Source organism: Gossypium hirsutum, chromosome D12 (assembly GCF_007990345.1).
Source record: "Gossypium hirsutum isolate 1008001.06 chromosome D12, Gossypium_hirsutum_v2.1, whole genome shotgun sequence".
NCBI lineage: Eukaryota > Viridiplantae > Streptophyta > Magnoliopsida > Malvales > Malvaceae > Gossypium > Gossypium hirsutum.
In genome coordinates, this window is record NC_053448.1 from 39,102,075 (window position 1) to 39,121,156 (window position 19,082).

The following is a 19,082-nucleotide window of genomic DNA, read 5'->3' on the forward strand; positions in this document are numbered from 1 at the left end:
CATTTTGATACTAGATTGAAAGCTATTATTATAAGTAAATTCAATCAAAGGTAAGTATCGTTCCCACGTACCTTCAAACTCGAGAATGCAACATCTCAACATATCCTCAAGTATCTGAATGATTCACTCAGATTGACCATCTGTTTGCGGATGAAAAGCTGTGCTAAAATGTAGCTTCGTACCTAAATCATCTTGTAATTTCTTCCAAAACCGCGATGTAAATCTCGGGTCTCTGTCTGAAATAATAGAAACAGGTACTCCGTGCAATCTCACAATCTGAGAATTGTACAATTCAGAAAGTTTATCAAGTGAATAATCAATACGAACCGGAACAAAATGAGCCGATTTTGTTAATCTATCAACAACAACCCAAATTGCATCTTTCTTGCTTGGTGTTAACAGTAAACCGGATACAAAATCCATCGTAACTTTGTCCCATTTCCATTCAGGTATCATGACCGGCTGAAGCAATCCAGAAGGTACCTGATGCTCGGCTTTTACTTGCTGACATATTAAACATTTCGAAACAAAGTCAGAAATGTCTCGTTTCATACCATGCCACCAATAGTGTTGTTTCAGATCGTTATACATTTTCGTACTACCCGGATAAACAGAAAATTGACTATTATGGGCTTCATTCAAAATCATCTGAATTAACTCTGGATTTTTCAGAACACATAATCGGTTTCTGAATCTCAAACAATCCTCAGCATCAACTAGAAACTCTGAATCAACATTTAAGTCACACTGAGTTCGTTTTGCAATTAAATCATCATCGGCTTTCTGAGCTTCACAAATCTGTTGAACAAATAACGGTTTTGCTTTCAACTCAGCTACTATCGTACCATCATCAGACATAGTCATATGTGCGTTCATTAGACGCAAAGCAAACAATGGTTTTCGACTTAGGGCATCAGCAACAACATTAGCCTTTCCCGGATGATAGTCAATCACAAGCTCGTAATCTTTTAGCAATTCTAACCACCGACGCTGTCTCAAATTCAAATCTTTCTGAGTCATCAAATACTTCAGACTTTTATGATCGGAATAAACATGACATTTTTTGCCAAACAGATAGTGGCGGCATATTTTCAACGCAAATACAATAGCGGCCAATTCCAGATCGTGAGTCGGATAATTCTTTTCATGTGGCTTTAACTGTCTTGAGGCATAGGCTACAACTTTGCCTTCCTGCATCAAAACACAGCCCAAACCATTTAAGGATGCATCACTATAAATAACAAACTCTTTACCCGATTCTGGCTGAACTAAGACTGAAGCTTCGGTCAAAAGAACTTTCAACTGATCAAAACTTTTCTGACACTTTTCTGACCACTCGAACTCAACGTCTTTTTGTAGTAACTTTGTTATCGGGGTCGCAATCATAGAGAACCCTTTCACGAACCGTCTATAATAACCAGCGAGCCCCAAAAAGCTTCGAACTTCTGAGACATTCCTCGGAGGTTTCCAATCAAGTATAGCTGAAATTTTACTCGGATCAACCCGAATACCTGATGCTGATACAACATGGCCCAGAAAACTGACTTCACGTAACCAGAACTCACATTTACTAAACTTTGCATACAACTGCTTATCTCACAAAGTTTGTAACACAAGTCTCAGATGTTTGGCATGCTCAGTTTCGTCACGAGAGTAGATCAAAATGTCATCTAAAAATACTACCACAAACCGATCCAGATACTTTCTAAAGATCTGATTCATCAAATCCATGAAAATAGCAGGTGCATTAGTAAGTCCGAAAGGCATAACCAGGAACTCGTAATGTTCGTACCTCGTTTAGAAAGCTGTCTTTGGCACATCAGAGTCTTTAACTCGTAATTGATAATAGCCTGATCTAAAAATCTATCTTCGAGAACACAGTAGCCTCTTTCAACTGATCGAAAAAATCATCAATCCATGGTAGCGGATACTTATTCTTTATAGTTACCTTATTGAGTTGTCGATAATCAATGCACATTCTCATCGTTCCATCTTTCTTTCTCACAAATAGAACTGGTGCCCCCCAAGGAGAGAAACTCGGTCGTGCAAAACCTTTATCAGTCAACTCCTGCAACTGTGCTTTCAATTCTTTTAATTCGGTCGGTGCCATACGGTACGGAGCTATCGAAATTGGATTCATCCCTGGTATTAACTCAATACCAAACTCTACTTCTCGAATAGGTGGTAAACCCGGTAATTCTTCAGGGAACACATTTGGATACTCACATACAACAGGTACTGATTCAATCTTCTTTTCTATCACTTCACTATCAAGAACATATGCAAAATAAGCTTCACAACCTTTTCTCACATACTTCTGAGCCAACATAGAGGATACCACTGCCGATAAACCATTCAGATCATTAGATTCAATCCGAATAATCTTGTCATTCAGGCATCTTAAATCAATAGTCTTCCTTTTGCAGTTAACCACAGCATCGTGTAAAGTCAACCAGTCCATACCCAAAATTATGTCGAACTCGTCAAATGGCAACAACATCAAATCAGCCATAAAACACAAATCTCAAATCATCAACGGACAATTCTTACACACTTTGTCAACACACAACGGCCCAGGGGGTTTGATACTGTAATTACAAACTCAGTAGACTCAACAGGTAGCGTCTTACTGAATACTAAGGTCTCACACACATAAGAATGAGTCGAACCAGGATCAATCAACGCAATAACATTAGTATCATAAAGAGTGAAAGTACCAGTAATAACATCTAGAGAAGAAGCTTCCTCTCGAGCTCGGATAGCATATGCTCTGGCAGGTGCACGAGCCTCAGATCGAACTGTTGTGTCCTTTTTTTCCTCTCTGACTACCACTTACATTACCCAAATGCCTTGGCGGTCTACCCCGCGGGCCTCTAAATCCAAGGCGATAAGACTACGAAGGCAGCCCTTCAACGAGGCCCAGACATTCACCCGGCTCATCATCAGCGGCCATGCAATCACTGTCCCCAACGAGAGCACCAACGCAGTCACCTGACGCAGCAATTCAACAGATGATACCCACGCAATCGCCTTTCCGTATGATGCCAGGTGTGTTTCCTAGCCCTTATTTGTACCCTAACCCGTACATGTATCCTTTTTCCGAATCCTATGGCAGGTTGGAGCCAAATGCCCGGATCAGCTCCATTTCCTGTTATGCTGAGCGGACCACCGATAACTAGGCCAGCGGTCGCAAGGGGGGGCGTCGTTGAGCTCTCCTTTTTACCAATCGCCAGCAACACATGGCTTTCAAACACCGTCGCCGTTCATGATGCAAACACCTCCACATACACTATTCTTTGAATGTGGATCATCGTCCCAAGTCCGACAACTAGATGCCGAACCGGAAGAACAACAATCATCACCGGAGGAAGAATAACCGCCGCCTGAAGCTAGAGGAATGAGGAATCCAGCGCGTAATCGTCGACGACCGCCATGTGAAATCGAATCCCCCGAGCATAGACATTGATTACCGTATTAAAATTTATTATTTTATGTAATGACATAGAAGTTTATTTTATGTAATACGCAGAAAAATTTTTCTGAGTTATTTTGATATTATTTGATATAATTAAATAGAAGTTCTATTTGATGTAAAAAAAATCCTAATTTAATTAAAAACCCTAAACACTAACCTAATTTAATTTAAAACCCTAAACACTAACCTAATTTAATTAAAAACCTTAACCCTAACCTAATTTAATTAAAAACCCTAACCCTGACTTAATTTAATTAAAAACCCTAACCCTAGCTTAATTTAATTAAAAACCCTAACCCTAACCTAATTTAATTAAAAATCCTAAACCCTAACCTAATTTAATTAAAAACTCTAACTCTAACCTAATTTAATTAAAAACCCTAACCCTAACTTAATTTAATTAAAAACCCTAACCCTAACTTAATTTAATTAAAAATCCTAACCCTAACCTAATTTAATTAAAAACCCTAAACCCTAACCTAATTTAATTAAAAACCCTAACCCTAACCTAATTTAATTAAAAACCCTAACCTAACCTAATTTAATTAAAAACCCTAAACTCTAACCTAATTTAATTAAAAACCCTAACTCTAACCTAATTTAATTAAAAACCCTAACCTAATTTAATTAAAAACCCTAACCCTAACCTAATTTAAGTAAAAACCCTAACCCTAACTTAATTTAATTAAAAACTCTAACCCTAACCTAATTTAATTAAAAACCCTAACCCTAACTTAATTTAATTAAAAAACCTAACCTTAACCTAATTTAATTAAAAACCCTAACCCTAACTTAATTTAATTAAAAACCCTAACCCTAACTTAATTTAATTGAAAACCCTAACCCTAACCTAATTTAATTAAAAACCCTAACCCTAGCTTGATTTAATTAAAAACCCTAACCCTAACCTAATTTAATTAAAAACCCTAAACCCTAACTTAATTTAATTAAAAACCCTAACCATTAACAAAAGTTTTTGGGCTTAATAATTTTACATAGTTTGATAATTTTACTAACCATTAACAAAAGTTTTTGGGCTAAATAATTTTACATAGTTATACATAATGTTAGATTTGGTAAAATGTTTTGACTGGTACTAACAATTAAGAAATTAAACTAATTTGATATTTTTTTTCTAAAATTACATTCAACTATTGCGATTAGGGCATGATCGACTTGTATGGCCTGGGTTCCTACACCATCCGCACAACTTCTGTTGACTGGTTGTTTCTCGGATATCCATATTGTTCCGTATTCTAGTGGAGCAATGTCGACCCTTTGGTTTGCGACGCAATTCTCTATCCGGTAACAGCTTAAAAGGAGGAAGAGATACGGGCGGCCACTTACGTTCATCTGGGACCGGTGGGAAAACGTGTCTCCATACGTTGTACATGTTTTCTAATTTGTACACTTCGTCCACATAACTCAGCGGATCCAGACGGAGTTTTTGACAAGATGCAATAACATGAGCGCATGGATAACGAAGTGCATCAAACTTCCCACAGTCACAAGTCCTGTTTCACAAGTGTACACGATATTGCCCGCCAACAACACCTTGGTGCAGTCTGTCAAACTCCGTCACGCGAAACCATAAATTGTCTCGATCGTGACACACTGTGTGCATGATGTTTGCCCTCGTCTTTGCCTTGTTAATTTCTTGAACTACCTTACTGCACCATACATGGCCACCCTGCATCTGGCCTGCATAAGTTGCTGCTCGCTTTGGAAATAGCGCCGCCAAACAGAAATATGTCTCTCACACAACTGATGTTATCTGTAGATGGCGCGTTCTTTTAAGAACAGAATTTATGCATTCTGCCAGGTTCGACGTCATATGGCCATATCGTAGGCCTCCGTCGTATGCTTGTGCCCACTTTTCGAAACGTATGTTACAAAGGTAGTCCGCCCCTTCTTCGTTTTGGGATCGTAAAATTGCCAACGTCTCGTGAAAACGATCTTTATTTATTTCATACCCTGCCAATATAAGTTCATAGCAAATATTTTATACCACTTCTACCAATAAAACTAATTCAAATTGACAAACGAAATAATACAAATATAGAGTAAATACCCATGTTGGTCACTTGTCGTTGTTCGCTCTTAGATGGATATTACCTGCAGTAGTTCGAAGCAACGTGTCTTAGGCAATATCTATGGTGTGTGCGCTGCCACAAGCTTCCCTCTCGATCAAATACAGCTAGTATACCGGCGCCCCGATCTGAAATAACACAGATATCAGGTTGGGGGCACACATGCCTCCTTAACCTAGAGAGAAAGAAATCCCAGTTATCAAACGACTCCCCCGGTGTTATTGCAAATGCAATTGGAAGAATTCTCTCACTGTCGTCATGTGCCACTGCAACCAATAGCCGATGAGTATACCTACCGAACATGAAGGTACCGTCAATTTGTACCAACGGCTTGCAGTATGGAAATGCGTCTCGGCATTGCTTAAAGGTCCAAAATAGGCATTTGAACACTTGGCATCCACGTAGCAATCGGCCGTTGTAGTACGCATGTTTCGTTTCAAGGTCTGTGATGGCACCTAGGACGTATCTATCTAGCACCTAACACCACTGCCATATTTCATTATATGAGGCGTCCCACCCAATATGCAGCTTCTCCAAAACCTTTTGCTTAGCTATCAAAGCCTTGCGGTAAGAGGACGTGTACCCCATTTGGCTACGGATATTGGCAATTATCACCGGCACTGAAGTCCTAGGATCTGCTTTTATCATGGGCAGTATCAAGCTAGCCAACATAGCTGAATCCATTTTGGGATGATATTGTGAAACACCTACAGAGGGAGTACATTAAATAATGAAACATTGCAAAATAAAATTATTATTCAGATACATTCAATACTGTACCTGCAGCACATGTATGTGGACCTTTGTACTTTTTTATCTCCCACAACCCTGTCCTTTTCCTTAACGAGGCGACGATTTTCCATGAATATGTGCCGTCTTGCACCGCACACTTCGCCTCAAACTTATCAGATTTTGATTTAACGACGTGGTAATTAACGCCGTTTTTGATGCTATGCTGTTTCAAAGCACCAATAAAACTATCCTTATTGGTAAACTGATTACCAACTTCAAGTTCACCGAAATCTACCCCCGAAATTGTATGATCGCGCATCCAGTGTGGTAGATTTGGAAACTCTAACACATCATCCGCTGACAGATCGACATTATGCATGTGGGCTGGAGGTGAGTATATTTTGAATCGTGGATTTTCTTCATCATCTGAACTCCTTTCACCATCTTCACCTTCTATTGGAATAGGCTCCGGTTCAGAAAATAATCTCACCTCTGCACCATTCGACCCGGGCTCTCGAGGTGGATCCACATTGAAGTCATCTTCTAACCCACAATCATCTGCAGCGTACGACGTCCCCTCACCGGTTGATGTCGTAAGTAGTACGCCATCCTTTCTTCTGGGCATTTGATAACGTCCCCAATTGGATGTAGATTGTCATCCACTAGAACTTGATGCAGTTCCCCAGTACGTATTTTCAACGTCAAACGTCGAGCCACCGACGTACATGTCCCATCCACCGACAGAGTGTCTTGCGGGGGATGTGCATTCGACACCGCTACCGAACATGGGCTGTTCCGTATTTTGTAACCCGCTAACCGAGTGTCGTCCAGGGGTCGTGTATACATCTCAGACATCAGACGGAAGTACATCAATTGGCGACGTAAATTGTACATATAACTCAATATAAGTTGCTCCGCTAGCAAGATGAGTCTGCACCATTGCCTCCAAGCTACGAGCACCTTTTATGTCGAACGAGTCATATGTCACCGGATCAACACAAGAACAAAATCGATACGTGATTGACAGAACTTTCATTGGTGTCATTCCGAATATTTTACGCCTAATTCTTTTACGAAGTTCTGTCAAATCTATGTCTGGTTAAATGACAGACACACCGTATTCTCCGAGAAAAAAACAACACCATTCTCGGTGTGGCAAACCTCACCATCGTAGTAAATAACAGCACTAATACGTTTACTCATTTTGAAACTCTAACTTTCTTAGCCTCTCTAAAATGTTTCTGCTATGACTTATGCATTCTAAGAACATTTTCTGCCTAATTTATAGCCTCAGCCCAAACTTGCTACTGTAGCAAAATCGCGTCCACGAGGGCGCGATTTTATACTATTTGCTCAGAAACGTTAAAAAAAATTATTTCTTACATGACCAACTGTAGCGAAATCGCGTCCACAAGGGCACGATTTCACAATTTCTTCTCAGATAGCATCCTAGTAGAAGCGATTTTATATTATTTGCTCACAAACGTCAAAAAAAATTATTTTTTACATGACCAACTGTAGCGAAATCGCGTCCACGAGGGCACGATTTCACAATTTCTTCTCAAATAGCATCCTAGTATAAGCGATTTTATACTATTTGACCAGAAACGTCAACTCGAAATAATTTATTCCGGGACCCCTAAACCCTAAAAAGCCTGCACCCTAAAAGCCAAAAAACCCAAACGTGAAATCAACGTCAAAATCGCGTCCCCGGGAAAGCGCTATGTGGCAGGACATCGCGTCCACGTCAGCACACGTACCCTGGCATCGCGCTGACGTGGACGCGATTTCCCGGAAAATGGACCATTCCGGTAAATAATCAAAAAATCGGCCCATTTCAGTAAATTTAGAAAAAAAGAAAGGGCTTTTTTTGGTAAATTAGCCGTCACATGTCATCATCTAATTATATTTTAGATTAAACTAGAAGTTGTCACATGTCAATATAGTCAATGACAAAAACCATTAACGAAGGGACTTAATTGAATATTTTAATTAACGACAGGAGCTTAATTGGAGTCAAATTTAATATAGAAACTAGAATGATTGTTTTACATTTTTTAAGGACCTGTTTTACCATATAAGCCTTTTCTTAATCTTCATAAAATACAAAAAGAAAAATTAAAAAAAAAAAGATTAGAAAGACTAGATTTCTTTTTGGGAAGAATAGAGTTGATTATATATGCAACAAGCCCAATGAAGGAAACACTGAATAATCTTAAAGTTTTGGACACCAGCTTTACAATTTGTCAGCTTTCCCCGTTTCAGATGGTTGAAAACAAGTTTCCAAAATTTATAATTGAATCCAGGAAGTGACTAAAAGGGGTATTCTCCAAACAACTCTAAAAAGTAGCTCTACATTTTCTTGCCCTTCACGATGATTAAATTACCCTTTCAAACAAAAGCTAAGATCATGGAGTACTTGCAGCACAGAGTACCATATTATATCTGTATATTTACACACATATAGAGGCTTGATTATGACTGCTTCATAGCCTCGGAATTGCTGCAAAAGAGTAAATGATTGCCTCTTTCCAACTTGCAGGAATGGTAATATTATTCACACATCATTATGGCATCATTGCCACCGATTCCTTTTTCAAAATTATATCTTTATGCCAATCAAATGTTAATTAGTTTAGAATAAATATCGTTGTCAATGTACGAGAACATGAGTTCGAGTATACATTCGCATATTATTTTTCTATTTATGAGGTAGAGAGTGACTATGAATAATTCTAGATAGATTATTAAACCAATTTGTCACACATCACTTTTATAAATTAATTAATTGGACCAACCTATAGTTACTTCCAAATACAAATTAAGTCATTGATTTGATGGTCCAGTTCCTTTTAATTAAATCCTAAAATTTCGTTCCTATTAATGAAGTTAAGTTAGACTTGAAAGCGCCTTTGCCGTAGCAAAAGGTGACATCTTGTAATTTATAATGAATTTATTTGGTCATAAAATTGGTGAAGAAAAATAATAATTAAATCTCAAAATTGGGAGAAAAAAACATGTTGTGGGGTCATCACATAAAATGAAACATTATTGAGCTTTTGATGACACTGTTTATGTTAGTTAAAGTGTAGACAAAAACCTAATAACAACAGTTCAATCACATTCAACCCTAAAAATGCATTGTGGGAACTTCGGTACTTGTTTGTTAATGTTGGTAGTGGATGAAGGAAGAGATTAGAGCCCGAGGAGTGGAACCAAGTTTGCACAATATGATGTTGAGAGTCTAATTCATTTAAAGAAGTCATATGATCCGGAGTCACGTGTTACCTTATTAGGCCTTCACAATTTAAATGGCCACGGATTCATGTGCCTTACAAGCGACAGATGAAGCATGGCGAGATTTCTACTAAGCAAGACAATGGACCTTGGTGGGGTGGGTACACTAGGTGTGGTCTTAAGGAAGCAAAACAAAGTGGGATAAAGGCATATATCAAATTTTTTTATTAGATATACTATAATGAGAAAATACAAACATGTTAGTATACCCCCTCATCTTCCATTTTGATACCAGTACCAATTTTGAGAAAATACAAATCATTTCGATGCAAAATTTTTAACTTTGCCCCCTCTACTGTTTTTTTTCCTTTTGTTTTATCTCTTACTTTCTAATCTATCAAAATTTGGTAACAGTACTATGAAAGTCCATGTACCAGGAGATAATAGCATTTTACCTTCTCTACTAAAAAAAATGCAAATTAGACCTTGTACGTCAAATTAAAGAATAAATTGATCATTTCTGTTGAAAATTTTATCCATCTATACTGTTAAAAATTGGTCTGGCTGATGAAATAACCTGGTAGTGACACACGACATACATGTGTACCTCATATTAATATATAGGGACTAATTTTTAATGTATAAAATGACTAGTTTATCTTTTGATCTAACATATACAAACTAATCTACCTATTTTTTTTAATATAATAGGTAAAATACAATCTGACTTCTAGTAAAAGGGTCTCCATGATACTTTTACTTTAAAAAATTTTATTACTTTTTTATTTCGCTAATAACAAATATTTGTGTTCCAAACGACACAAACACATAAACCGTAAACCCTAAACTAATTATCTAATACATTAAATCATTTGTTGAATCAAATTTTATTTGAAAAAATATGATTTCGATTTTCATTTTTAATTGAAATCTCGAATGAAAAAGGATATATATATATATATAGGACATAATATTTATGGGAATAGACATGAGACAGCACGAGCTACTACACTATACTAGGATTGAAATGGCCAGAATTTGCAGAAGGTTGTTCTTTTGCATGTGGAACTGTTCTAACGTCACCCGTCGGCCATCGAACTCGTACCATTACTTCCACGTGCCCTGATGTTATTGCTTCTAACAGGATTTGAATTTCTTGCAAATGCTTACTCTTCACACCACAGGAACAGAACCATAACCGGACGGCGCGGTGACACGCCGTTATTACTATCTTTTCTCTTTTTAATTTTCCTTACCTTGGTGTAATATATTTTTAGGGATAATATCATTTTTGGCCCCAGAATTTGGCAATTAGGTCTATTTTGGTCTTTAAACTTGAAAAATATAAAAGTTTGATAACATGATGCTTTGAAGTTGTGCTACGACATCACTTGAAAGTTAAAAAATTTGTATAAAATTCAGTTGATGATGACATGGTACAACCTTAAAGTATCACATACAATGTTTTAATAATCGGACCAGTTGTTGAATCAGTCAGACTATTGATTTCTGATTTAATCAGTTTAACCAGTTTGACTATTAAATAAAAATTAAATAATTAATTAAAAATTTAAAAATAAAAAAATATTAAACCAGTTCAACCTATTCAGTTATTGATTTTTGTCCTAATTTTTTTTTTATTTTGACCACTTCCCGATTCAATCGGTCCGATCGACCAATCCAATCATGTTCCAAGAATACTAGTCACTTCATCAAATCTTGATGGAATCCAAGTTCAGTGTCTAAAATAGATTTAGTTGTTAAGTTCAAATACCAAAGTGAACAAAAAAAAATATAGGCCTAATTACCAAACTCAGAAGCCAAAAATTATATTATTCCTAGAAATTAAAAGAGTGCAATTTGGAAGGAAAAAAAAGGTTTATTTATAATTTGAAAAAGTAATTTTGAGGAACGTTACTTTGGGGTCCCAATAATGAGGCCGTGTTTTCACCAAAACGTTACGTTCTTCGTCAAGGATTCTTACGTGGCAGGCTTTGAACGCTGAATTTGTGTTTTGACCTTTCCATTCGGATTACAACATCTTATTGATATCATAGGAGTCTTATAAGAGGTGTCATTTGTCCTTGTCCAGACGCTACGCATCAACCTTTTCTTGCTTTTATATTCCCTCTACCTCATTTCACCTTCTTGTAAAAATGGGTCGGATTGCAAACCAATACACCTCCTCGCTTGCTATAAGGCTAAACGGTGGAGTATCCTTGAGTCCTGATTGGTTGGATTTGGTTCTCACCACTCTTTAGCTCCTACAATACTCTGCAATGTTGGTCAAGATGAAGTGTAGGTATAACAGATATCAAAATCTCTGTTCTATAATATATGCATTCCCATCTTTACTCCATAATTCATAGAGTTAAGGCTCAATCGAGTTTTAATTTTATAATTGAATTAAATGATTATTATAATATATACATTAACCCATTGAACATAACGAGAGCAACGAGTGTTTAGAGGCAGATGGTAATGAGAGCCTAAGGAGCTTTGTACTCCCAAATTCATTTTAAAAATTTTTAATCCCTTCATTTGTTTTTAAAAATTTTAGTTACCCCTCTAAAAAAAATTGAAAATTTTCATTAAGCCCTTTAAAAATTTTAATTTTTTTAATTAAATCCCTCCAAAAATTTTTATCAAATTTTAATTAAACCCATAAACAATTTTAAACATTCTCATCAAATCCTTTAATTTTTTTGGAAATTTTAAATAAACCTCTTAAATCATTATGTAAAAATCCGCCATTGATTGAGAATACCCATTTTAAGTAAAGATTATGATGATGACGATGATAATCACTGTTGGTGTTGTTGTTAGTCATTGTCAAATTAATTTCATTATTTTATTTAAAAATCTATGCGTAAGACTTTTGCTTATATATAGAGTTTGAGATGTTGATATCTTTCCAATTTTAACCCTAAGCCCTATTCTTAAATAAACAAAATTTTAATTATTTTTGAGTAACTGCATTTTGAACCCGTCCTTAAATTTTAAAATATTCTAATTACATTCTTTAACTATCAAGATTATATCAATCAGGTCTTTTCATTATTAAAACCGTTGGTTTAATCGTATATAGGTAAATTTAAAATGAAAATTTTAAAGGAAAACAAGCTTATGCAGCATAACTTTTAAAAGTAAAACTGATAATAAAAAAGAATGTCGAAATTAATATTTTTACAACATCCATTTCTTCCTTAAAATTATGTCGTGTAAAATCTAACATGTCAATTAATAGTTAAATTAAAAAATTTAATAATAAAAATACCTAATTAGTACAATCCCTAAATATAATTAACCCTAATTTTTTTTAAAAAAAACTTCAACTAAAATTCCCCATCATTCATTAAACACATACTATTCATAGTACTTAACCAACAAAATTAAATGCAAAAAATAAAAAAATGAAAAGAAAATTAAAACCTGTGGGTCAGAGCAAGCCATTGTCGAAAATCCAGTGGATTTATTTTGGCTTATTGTATAAAAAGGGCAAAAAGAAAATAAAGAATAAAGCATATATAAATTAAGCTGAGTCATTTTCAACGTAAGATGGCGTCTTTTGCCCTCCACGCAGCTTAAAACACGCAGTGACAATTTTAGACACATCCTAATGACACGTTTCGAGTTCTGAAAAAGAAAAAGTTTTTTTTTTTTTATTTTTATATTCGATAGTTACATCGAAACTTAAACGAAGAAACGAAATAAAAGAATCGAGAAAATAGAGATTGGAACACTTTGTCTTTTTTGTTAAGATAAAAGTGTTCAAACGGTCGATTTAATTAATAATCCAGTTTTATTATCGTTAATTGAATGTTTAACCGTTAATTGAATTGAGCTTATTTTGGTTGTTTCGATCGGTCATATTTTAATTTTATTTAAATTCTTAACATATCTAACAGGGTTATATATATTATTTATTATTATTAATTTTGATTTTTTTGATAAAAAATCCTTTAACCAATAATTTATGGAATTAATTACAATGATACGATCGATTAATCGAATTAATTTAATTTAGAAGTTAGGGTTTTTAAATCAAAGTAACCGACAATCAAAATTTTTTTTAAAAATTTCTTTAATTTAAAGTTTTAGGTTTTCAAGCTGAATTAACTCATAATCAAAATTATAAAATCTTCAAACCAATACCTAGTCAAACTATTTATTGAGATACTGGTCAATTAACCAAATTAATTTAATTCAGGGTTTAGGGTTTTGAAATCGAATTAATTGATAATCAAAACTTCAAAAAAAATTTAATCGATACCTAGTTGAATTAATTACGGTGATACCGAATCGATTAGTTGAGTTAATTTAATTTAGAGTTTAAAAATTATAAACCGAAGTAACTAATTATAAAAACTACAAAAAAATCCGATTGAACTAGTAGTGATATGAGGGACGAAGGCAAAAAGGGTAGGCAATGTACTTGGCTCCTCCTCGTAATGGTAAATTTTCAATTTAGTCTCTTAAATTTTATGAAATTATATGTTAAAATAATGATTAAATTACACTTTAACTCCCCAATAATTTATGATTCATTTTTTATCTCATTAAAATAGTTATATTAGCTTTGTACCTTAATTAATTAAATTAATTTAAGATTTGATCAAACTTGACTCTGAATTGAATGGAGAGGGGAGGAACATGTGTTTTTTTGTTATAAAATTCACGAAATATATGTAAAAAAAACCAAAAAAAGGAATTAAAATTTATTTATAATTAATAGAAGGGCAGTTGAGAGAATGGCTAGGCTTATCGCATGTTTGCTTCACGCAAGCAGCTAAATTAGAAGAAGAGGGGTAATTGTGGTGTTGTTTTGCTCCCTCGCGTGGCTTTAAAGTCTTCTTCTTCTAAGCGTTTTTTTAAAATCTGCCATTAAAATATATAACACCCCCATCATCACCAAACCCTAAAAAGGAAGTCCCTGTGCTTTCCTCTCCTCCTCCTCCTCTTCTTCAACTTGAAAACAAACCCTAATTATGGGACCTATTCAATTACTCTAAAACTTTAAAAAGAGTTCTTTTTTTCCCAAGATCATGAGTGCAAACACTTGTAGTAGCGGCGGTGCTGCTGGTAGTTCGACTGGCGGTGCTGTTGGTGGTGGTGGTGGTGGTGGTGGACCTTGTGGCGCGTGTAAGTTTTTGAGGAGGAAATGTGTTCCGGGTTGTATATTTGCACCGTATTTCGACTCGGAACAAGGTGCGGCTCATTTCGCGGCGGTTCATAAGGTGTTTGGTGCTAGTAATGTGTCGAAGCTGTTACTTCATGTCCCGGTTCATAAACGGCTTGATGCGGTGGTTACTATATGTTACGAGGCTCAAGCTCGGCTGAGAGACCCCGTTTACGGTTGCGTCGCTCATATCTTTGCACTTCAACAACAGGTAAAAGTGTAAACCTTTATCATTCAATTTTACACCTTTGTTATCTCTCTTCAAAAAGCGCGTTTTTTCCTTCAAAAACGCATGTTTAACCCTAAAAATATTATTATTATTAAGAGAAACAGTCATCAACTGGATATATATTGTAATATTTTGGAGTTTGTTGAAATCTAGAACATGTTTTTGCACTTTTATTCCTCATTTCCTAAGAAACTTGATTTGTTGGCAATGCCATGTTCTCGTACACATAATCCTAAGCATCCTTTTAGTGTCAATAAAGACAACATGTCATTAATTTGCCTCAAAAAAACATTGTTTACTTCCTATTATTTACAAAATATTTAAATATATGGGTATTCTTTTTTGGGCAGGTTGTGAATTTACAAGCAGAGCTATCGTATTTACAAGCCCATTTAGCTACACTAGAGCTTCCATCGCCGCCACTACCTTCTCCTCCTCCACCGCCGCCACAACAAACTCTAATGGAACCGCCACCTCTCTCAATATCAGACCTCCCACCAGCCACTTACGACTTATCCACACTTTTTGATCCTATGGTGCAACCTTCATGGGCCATGCAACAAAGACAAATCAACCAGTTCGACTCGTCATCGCTTGGAAGTGGCGATCTTCAAGCATTGGCTCGAGAACTCCTCCATCGACAAGGGTCACCACCGCGACTACCGGCTTCACCGTCACCATCTTTCTCAAAGTGAGACTGACCCGTTTTTAATTTTGCTTGCCTTGGAAAATTATTACCATGTGACCCATATATATATATACACTTAGCTTTATCCAAGCAAGGGAGCTTAAATTTTCATGTTGTATATTTCATTGCGCAAGTAATCTTGATAACTAATTAATCTTTCATTTTTAATTTTGTTTCTTTTTTTTTCCTTAATATTCCTTTTTTAGATGAAACTAAATTTTAGTTTATTTTTAGAAAAGTTACTTTTGTCTAATTTATAAAAAAAATCTTTAAATATTATCGATTGAATTTTAGCTCGATTGGTGACATAGGCATTATTGTTAATGCAAAGAGGACGTGCGTTCAAGTGCTTGTAATGAAATATATTATTTTCCTATTTGTAGGTTGGGAGGGATGTTATGAGTAGTTTTAAGAATTTTGTCAAAAAAAAAGTAGATATGATTAGAATCTTTATCCTTACACCACGTGTGAATGTTTAAACCTAAGAAAAAAAATTAAAAATTATAAAACAAATATACTTAAGATAAATTAATCTTAGTAAATAAAAAACTATGGGAATTTGAAACACTTCTTTTTATCAAAGCTAAATTCTTCCATTGACTTTGGATAAAATATTTTCCCCATTTGATGGTATTTTGGGCTATGGTCTCAGTCATTTGATGGGAAAATGTCTTGGGTTTATGTGGGTTTAGGGTTTTGATTTTCTTTTCAATTTCTTGTTTAGGGAAACGTGAGCGAAGGATCTTTTGGGTTGAAATCCCAGAATCGAAATTTAGAGTTATTTGAAACTGGATTACGCACTACAACAAAACAGTCTTAAGACGACACTTTTAGAGTGACACTTTTTTAAATGTTGTGATAGACTTACCGACATATGCTTTGAAGATTTTAGGTCAATGCTTGATATTTAGGATTACTTTAATTTAGGGTCTTTATTAGAACCCTAAGTTTCGAAGGTGAGTTTTTAATTTAGGGTTTTAGAGAAAGTTGGGAGGTGATCTTGGGGGGAGGATGTGGTTATAAAACATTTAGTTTTTAATCTGCCAGAATTATTTATTAAGATTTTTTTTGTTCTAAAGGTATTGATGGGTTAGGTTAAAATTAATGGTATTACTGAGGTGCTTAAAAAAGTTACTCGATTGGTTAATGAAATCTAAGTTTAGGTATCAATTATGCTTTGAACAAAATGCGAAATTTAGAGGCTAAGGTATTTACTAACTCTAGTTGAAATTATGGTTTTGATCCCTTTAATTATATTTAAGTTTGAGAGTTAACTCCTTTAATTCAATATTTATGATGTAATTAGTTAGTCCAAATAGGCAACACTAGAGTATAGCCCTTTCTCCAAATTAAAAGATTCGATTAAATGAAAAATTATATTGTTAGCCTTTTTAAGACATTAATAATTTAATCCAAATCTTTTTAATACAAAATTTTTAACTCCGACCCCTTAAACGAAATCCTTAATTTCGTCCTTGGATAACACAATTAGTTATTTCGACTAAAATCTTGATGTGAACATAATAAGTTGGAACGAATTGTTTTTAAATGATATTATAAAATAAAAAAATTATATTATATTGATTAAAATATAAGAAGTAACATCCAAATATGACCAAAAGAACCTCGTAGGCTGAGGCTTTAAATTGAACATTCTTGGTAAGAAATATTGTGGGTGCAGTGGAGGCAGTCACTGCAACGAACAAAAAGGTGTGACGCATACACACGTAAAGGGCAAAACTGAATTTTCATAGTTAGTTTCCACCTTAAATTTAGTAGTGTTTTTGAACTCCTCTTATCTAAGCGTCAGTTGGGAGTTTTAAATATAGGTAGAAACTTATGTTTTCGTATTATCGATCAATTCAATCGATTTTTTTCGAATTTAATCAACTTAATCGATCACTTTAAATGTTAATTGAATCGACCGATTTAGTAATTGATTTAACTTAATTTTATCAGTAAAGTTAGTTAATTGATTTAATTTTTATATATTATATATTAAGTTGGATAATTCAATTGATTTAATTATGAATTGTAGTAACTGATAACAACCGAACTTAACTAAGACCATAACCAACCATTGATTTTAATCAAATATGTTAACTAAACTCCTCTTTTCTTTTCCTTTTTTGTTCTTTTCAAAGTTTTGATTGTAATTAAAAGCAACACAATCGGACTGATATCTCGAGTCAAATCAAAATAGCTATATATAGAAAGGACCCACACGTGATATGATTCAAGCCGGAATAAATATAGAAACAATCAGTACATGATTTACGTAGGGTGGAAGTTAAGTTTCAATTATCAATATAACAAGACATCCTACTTTGCCAACAATACCGAGACTCTATCTTAACTTATTAGGTCTAACAATGAATAACAAAAATTATGGGCCCAAATTAGATGGGCCTCCTTTTCTAATCCTAGTCATTGTGATTGTAAATGAATGAGAATTGCGGGTATAAATATTCAAAACCCACGAATAAAAAGGTATAACTATGCTTTTGCTTCCTACATTCTTAACACATTTGAAATTTAGTCCAATTACTTTAATCTCATGGATTTTCGCCTTCGGTCCCTCCCAAATAAAAAGATTAGCCCCGAAAACTGAATTCCTAGCTTTTCTCCTCAGTACAACCCAAAAGATTGTTTGATTAAGGGACAACCGGTAGCAAGGGCGGCACTAAGGGAGCAGACAGTGGACTTGGCCCTCGAAAATGACAAAATTGAATTTTGTAATATTATAAAAAAATTTACATTTTGCCGAATTTTATTCTTTATTTCTGGCCCCATAAATTTTTTTTTTTTTGATTTCACCCCTAAAGCAAGTCAGCCCATGTTGGCCTCTTTTTAGCCTCGAACATATGTGACAAGTTGCAAGGCTAACAAATTGGCCTTCGCACCGCAACGGCTACCTAGTGAAGGCGGAAGACTAGCTTAGCCGGTAAAAGAGTTGCATGTTCCCTCTTCTCTTTACCATTACCATTCTCCTTAAACTCGATTTAAAAATTGGAAAGCGTTTCAAGGTCCAATCTTTGATGGTCTCAACCTCGATCAATCTAGGTTTAGATTCACATGTTCAAATTCTTATGAATCTATTACACCTCTGGGTAGCCCAATTAGTAAGGCCTCCGTTGGGTTTAGGCCCATTTTGTATTTGGATCCTTCCAAATCACTGGGAGTTGTTAATAAATGTATGAGGCTCAAGAAAGATGGTTCAAATTTTGAGTTTATAAATTTGAATTTTAGTCCTTTTATTTTTTATATTTTAAAATTCAGGTTTAATCGTTAACATTTTTTTATTAAACTTTTTAATTTGACATTTTGGAATAAAAAATACTCGTTTGGTAGCAACTTAACTAAAAGACGATGTTGTAACGTTGAATTTAACAAAATAATTTTAACAATATTAACAATTGAACCTGGAATTTGAAATCAGAAAGGATTAAATT

The 19,082-nt window shown here is 34.8% G+C and overlaps 1 protein-coding gene across 1 annotated transcript; it reads left to right on the plus strand.

Moving 5' to 3' along the window:
* The first annotated feature begins 14,315 nt into the window (after nucleotides 1-14,315).
* LOC121224106 (LOB domain-containing protein 18) lies at nucleotides 14,316-15,798 on the plus strand. Its single transcript, XM_041106661.1, has 2 exons — nucleotides 14,316-14,924; nucleotides 15,293-15,798. Exons 1-2 carry the CDS (start codon nucleotides 14,580-14,582, stop codon nucleotides 15,635-15,637), a joined length of 690 nt encoding a protein of 229 aa, XP_040962595.1. The 5' UTR covers nucleotides 14,316-14,579; the 3' UTR covers nucleotides 15,638-15,798.
* Nucleotides 15,799-19,082: the final 3,284 nt, after the last annotated feature.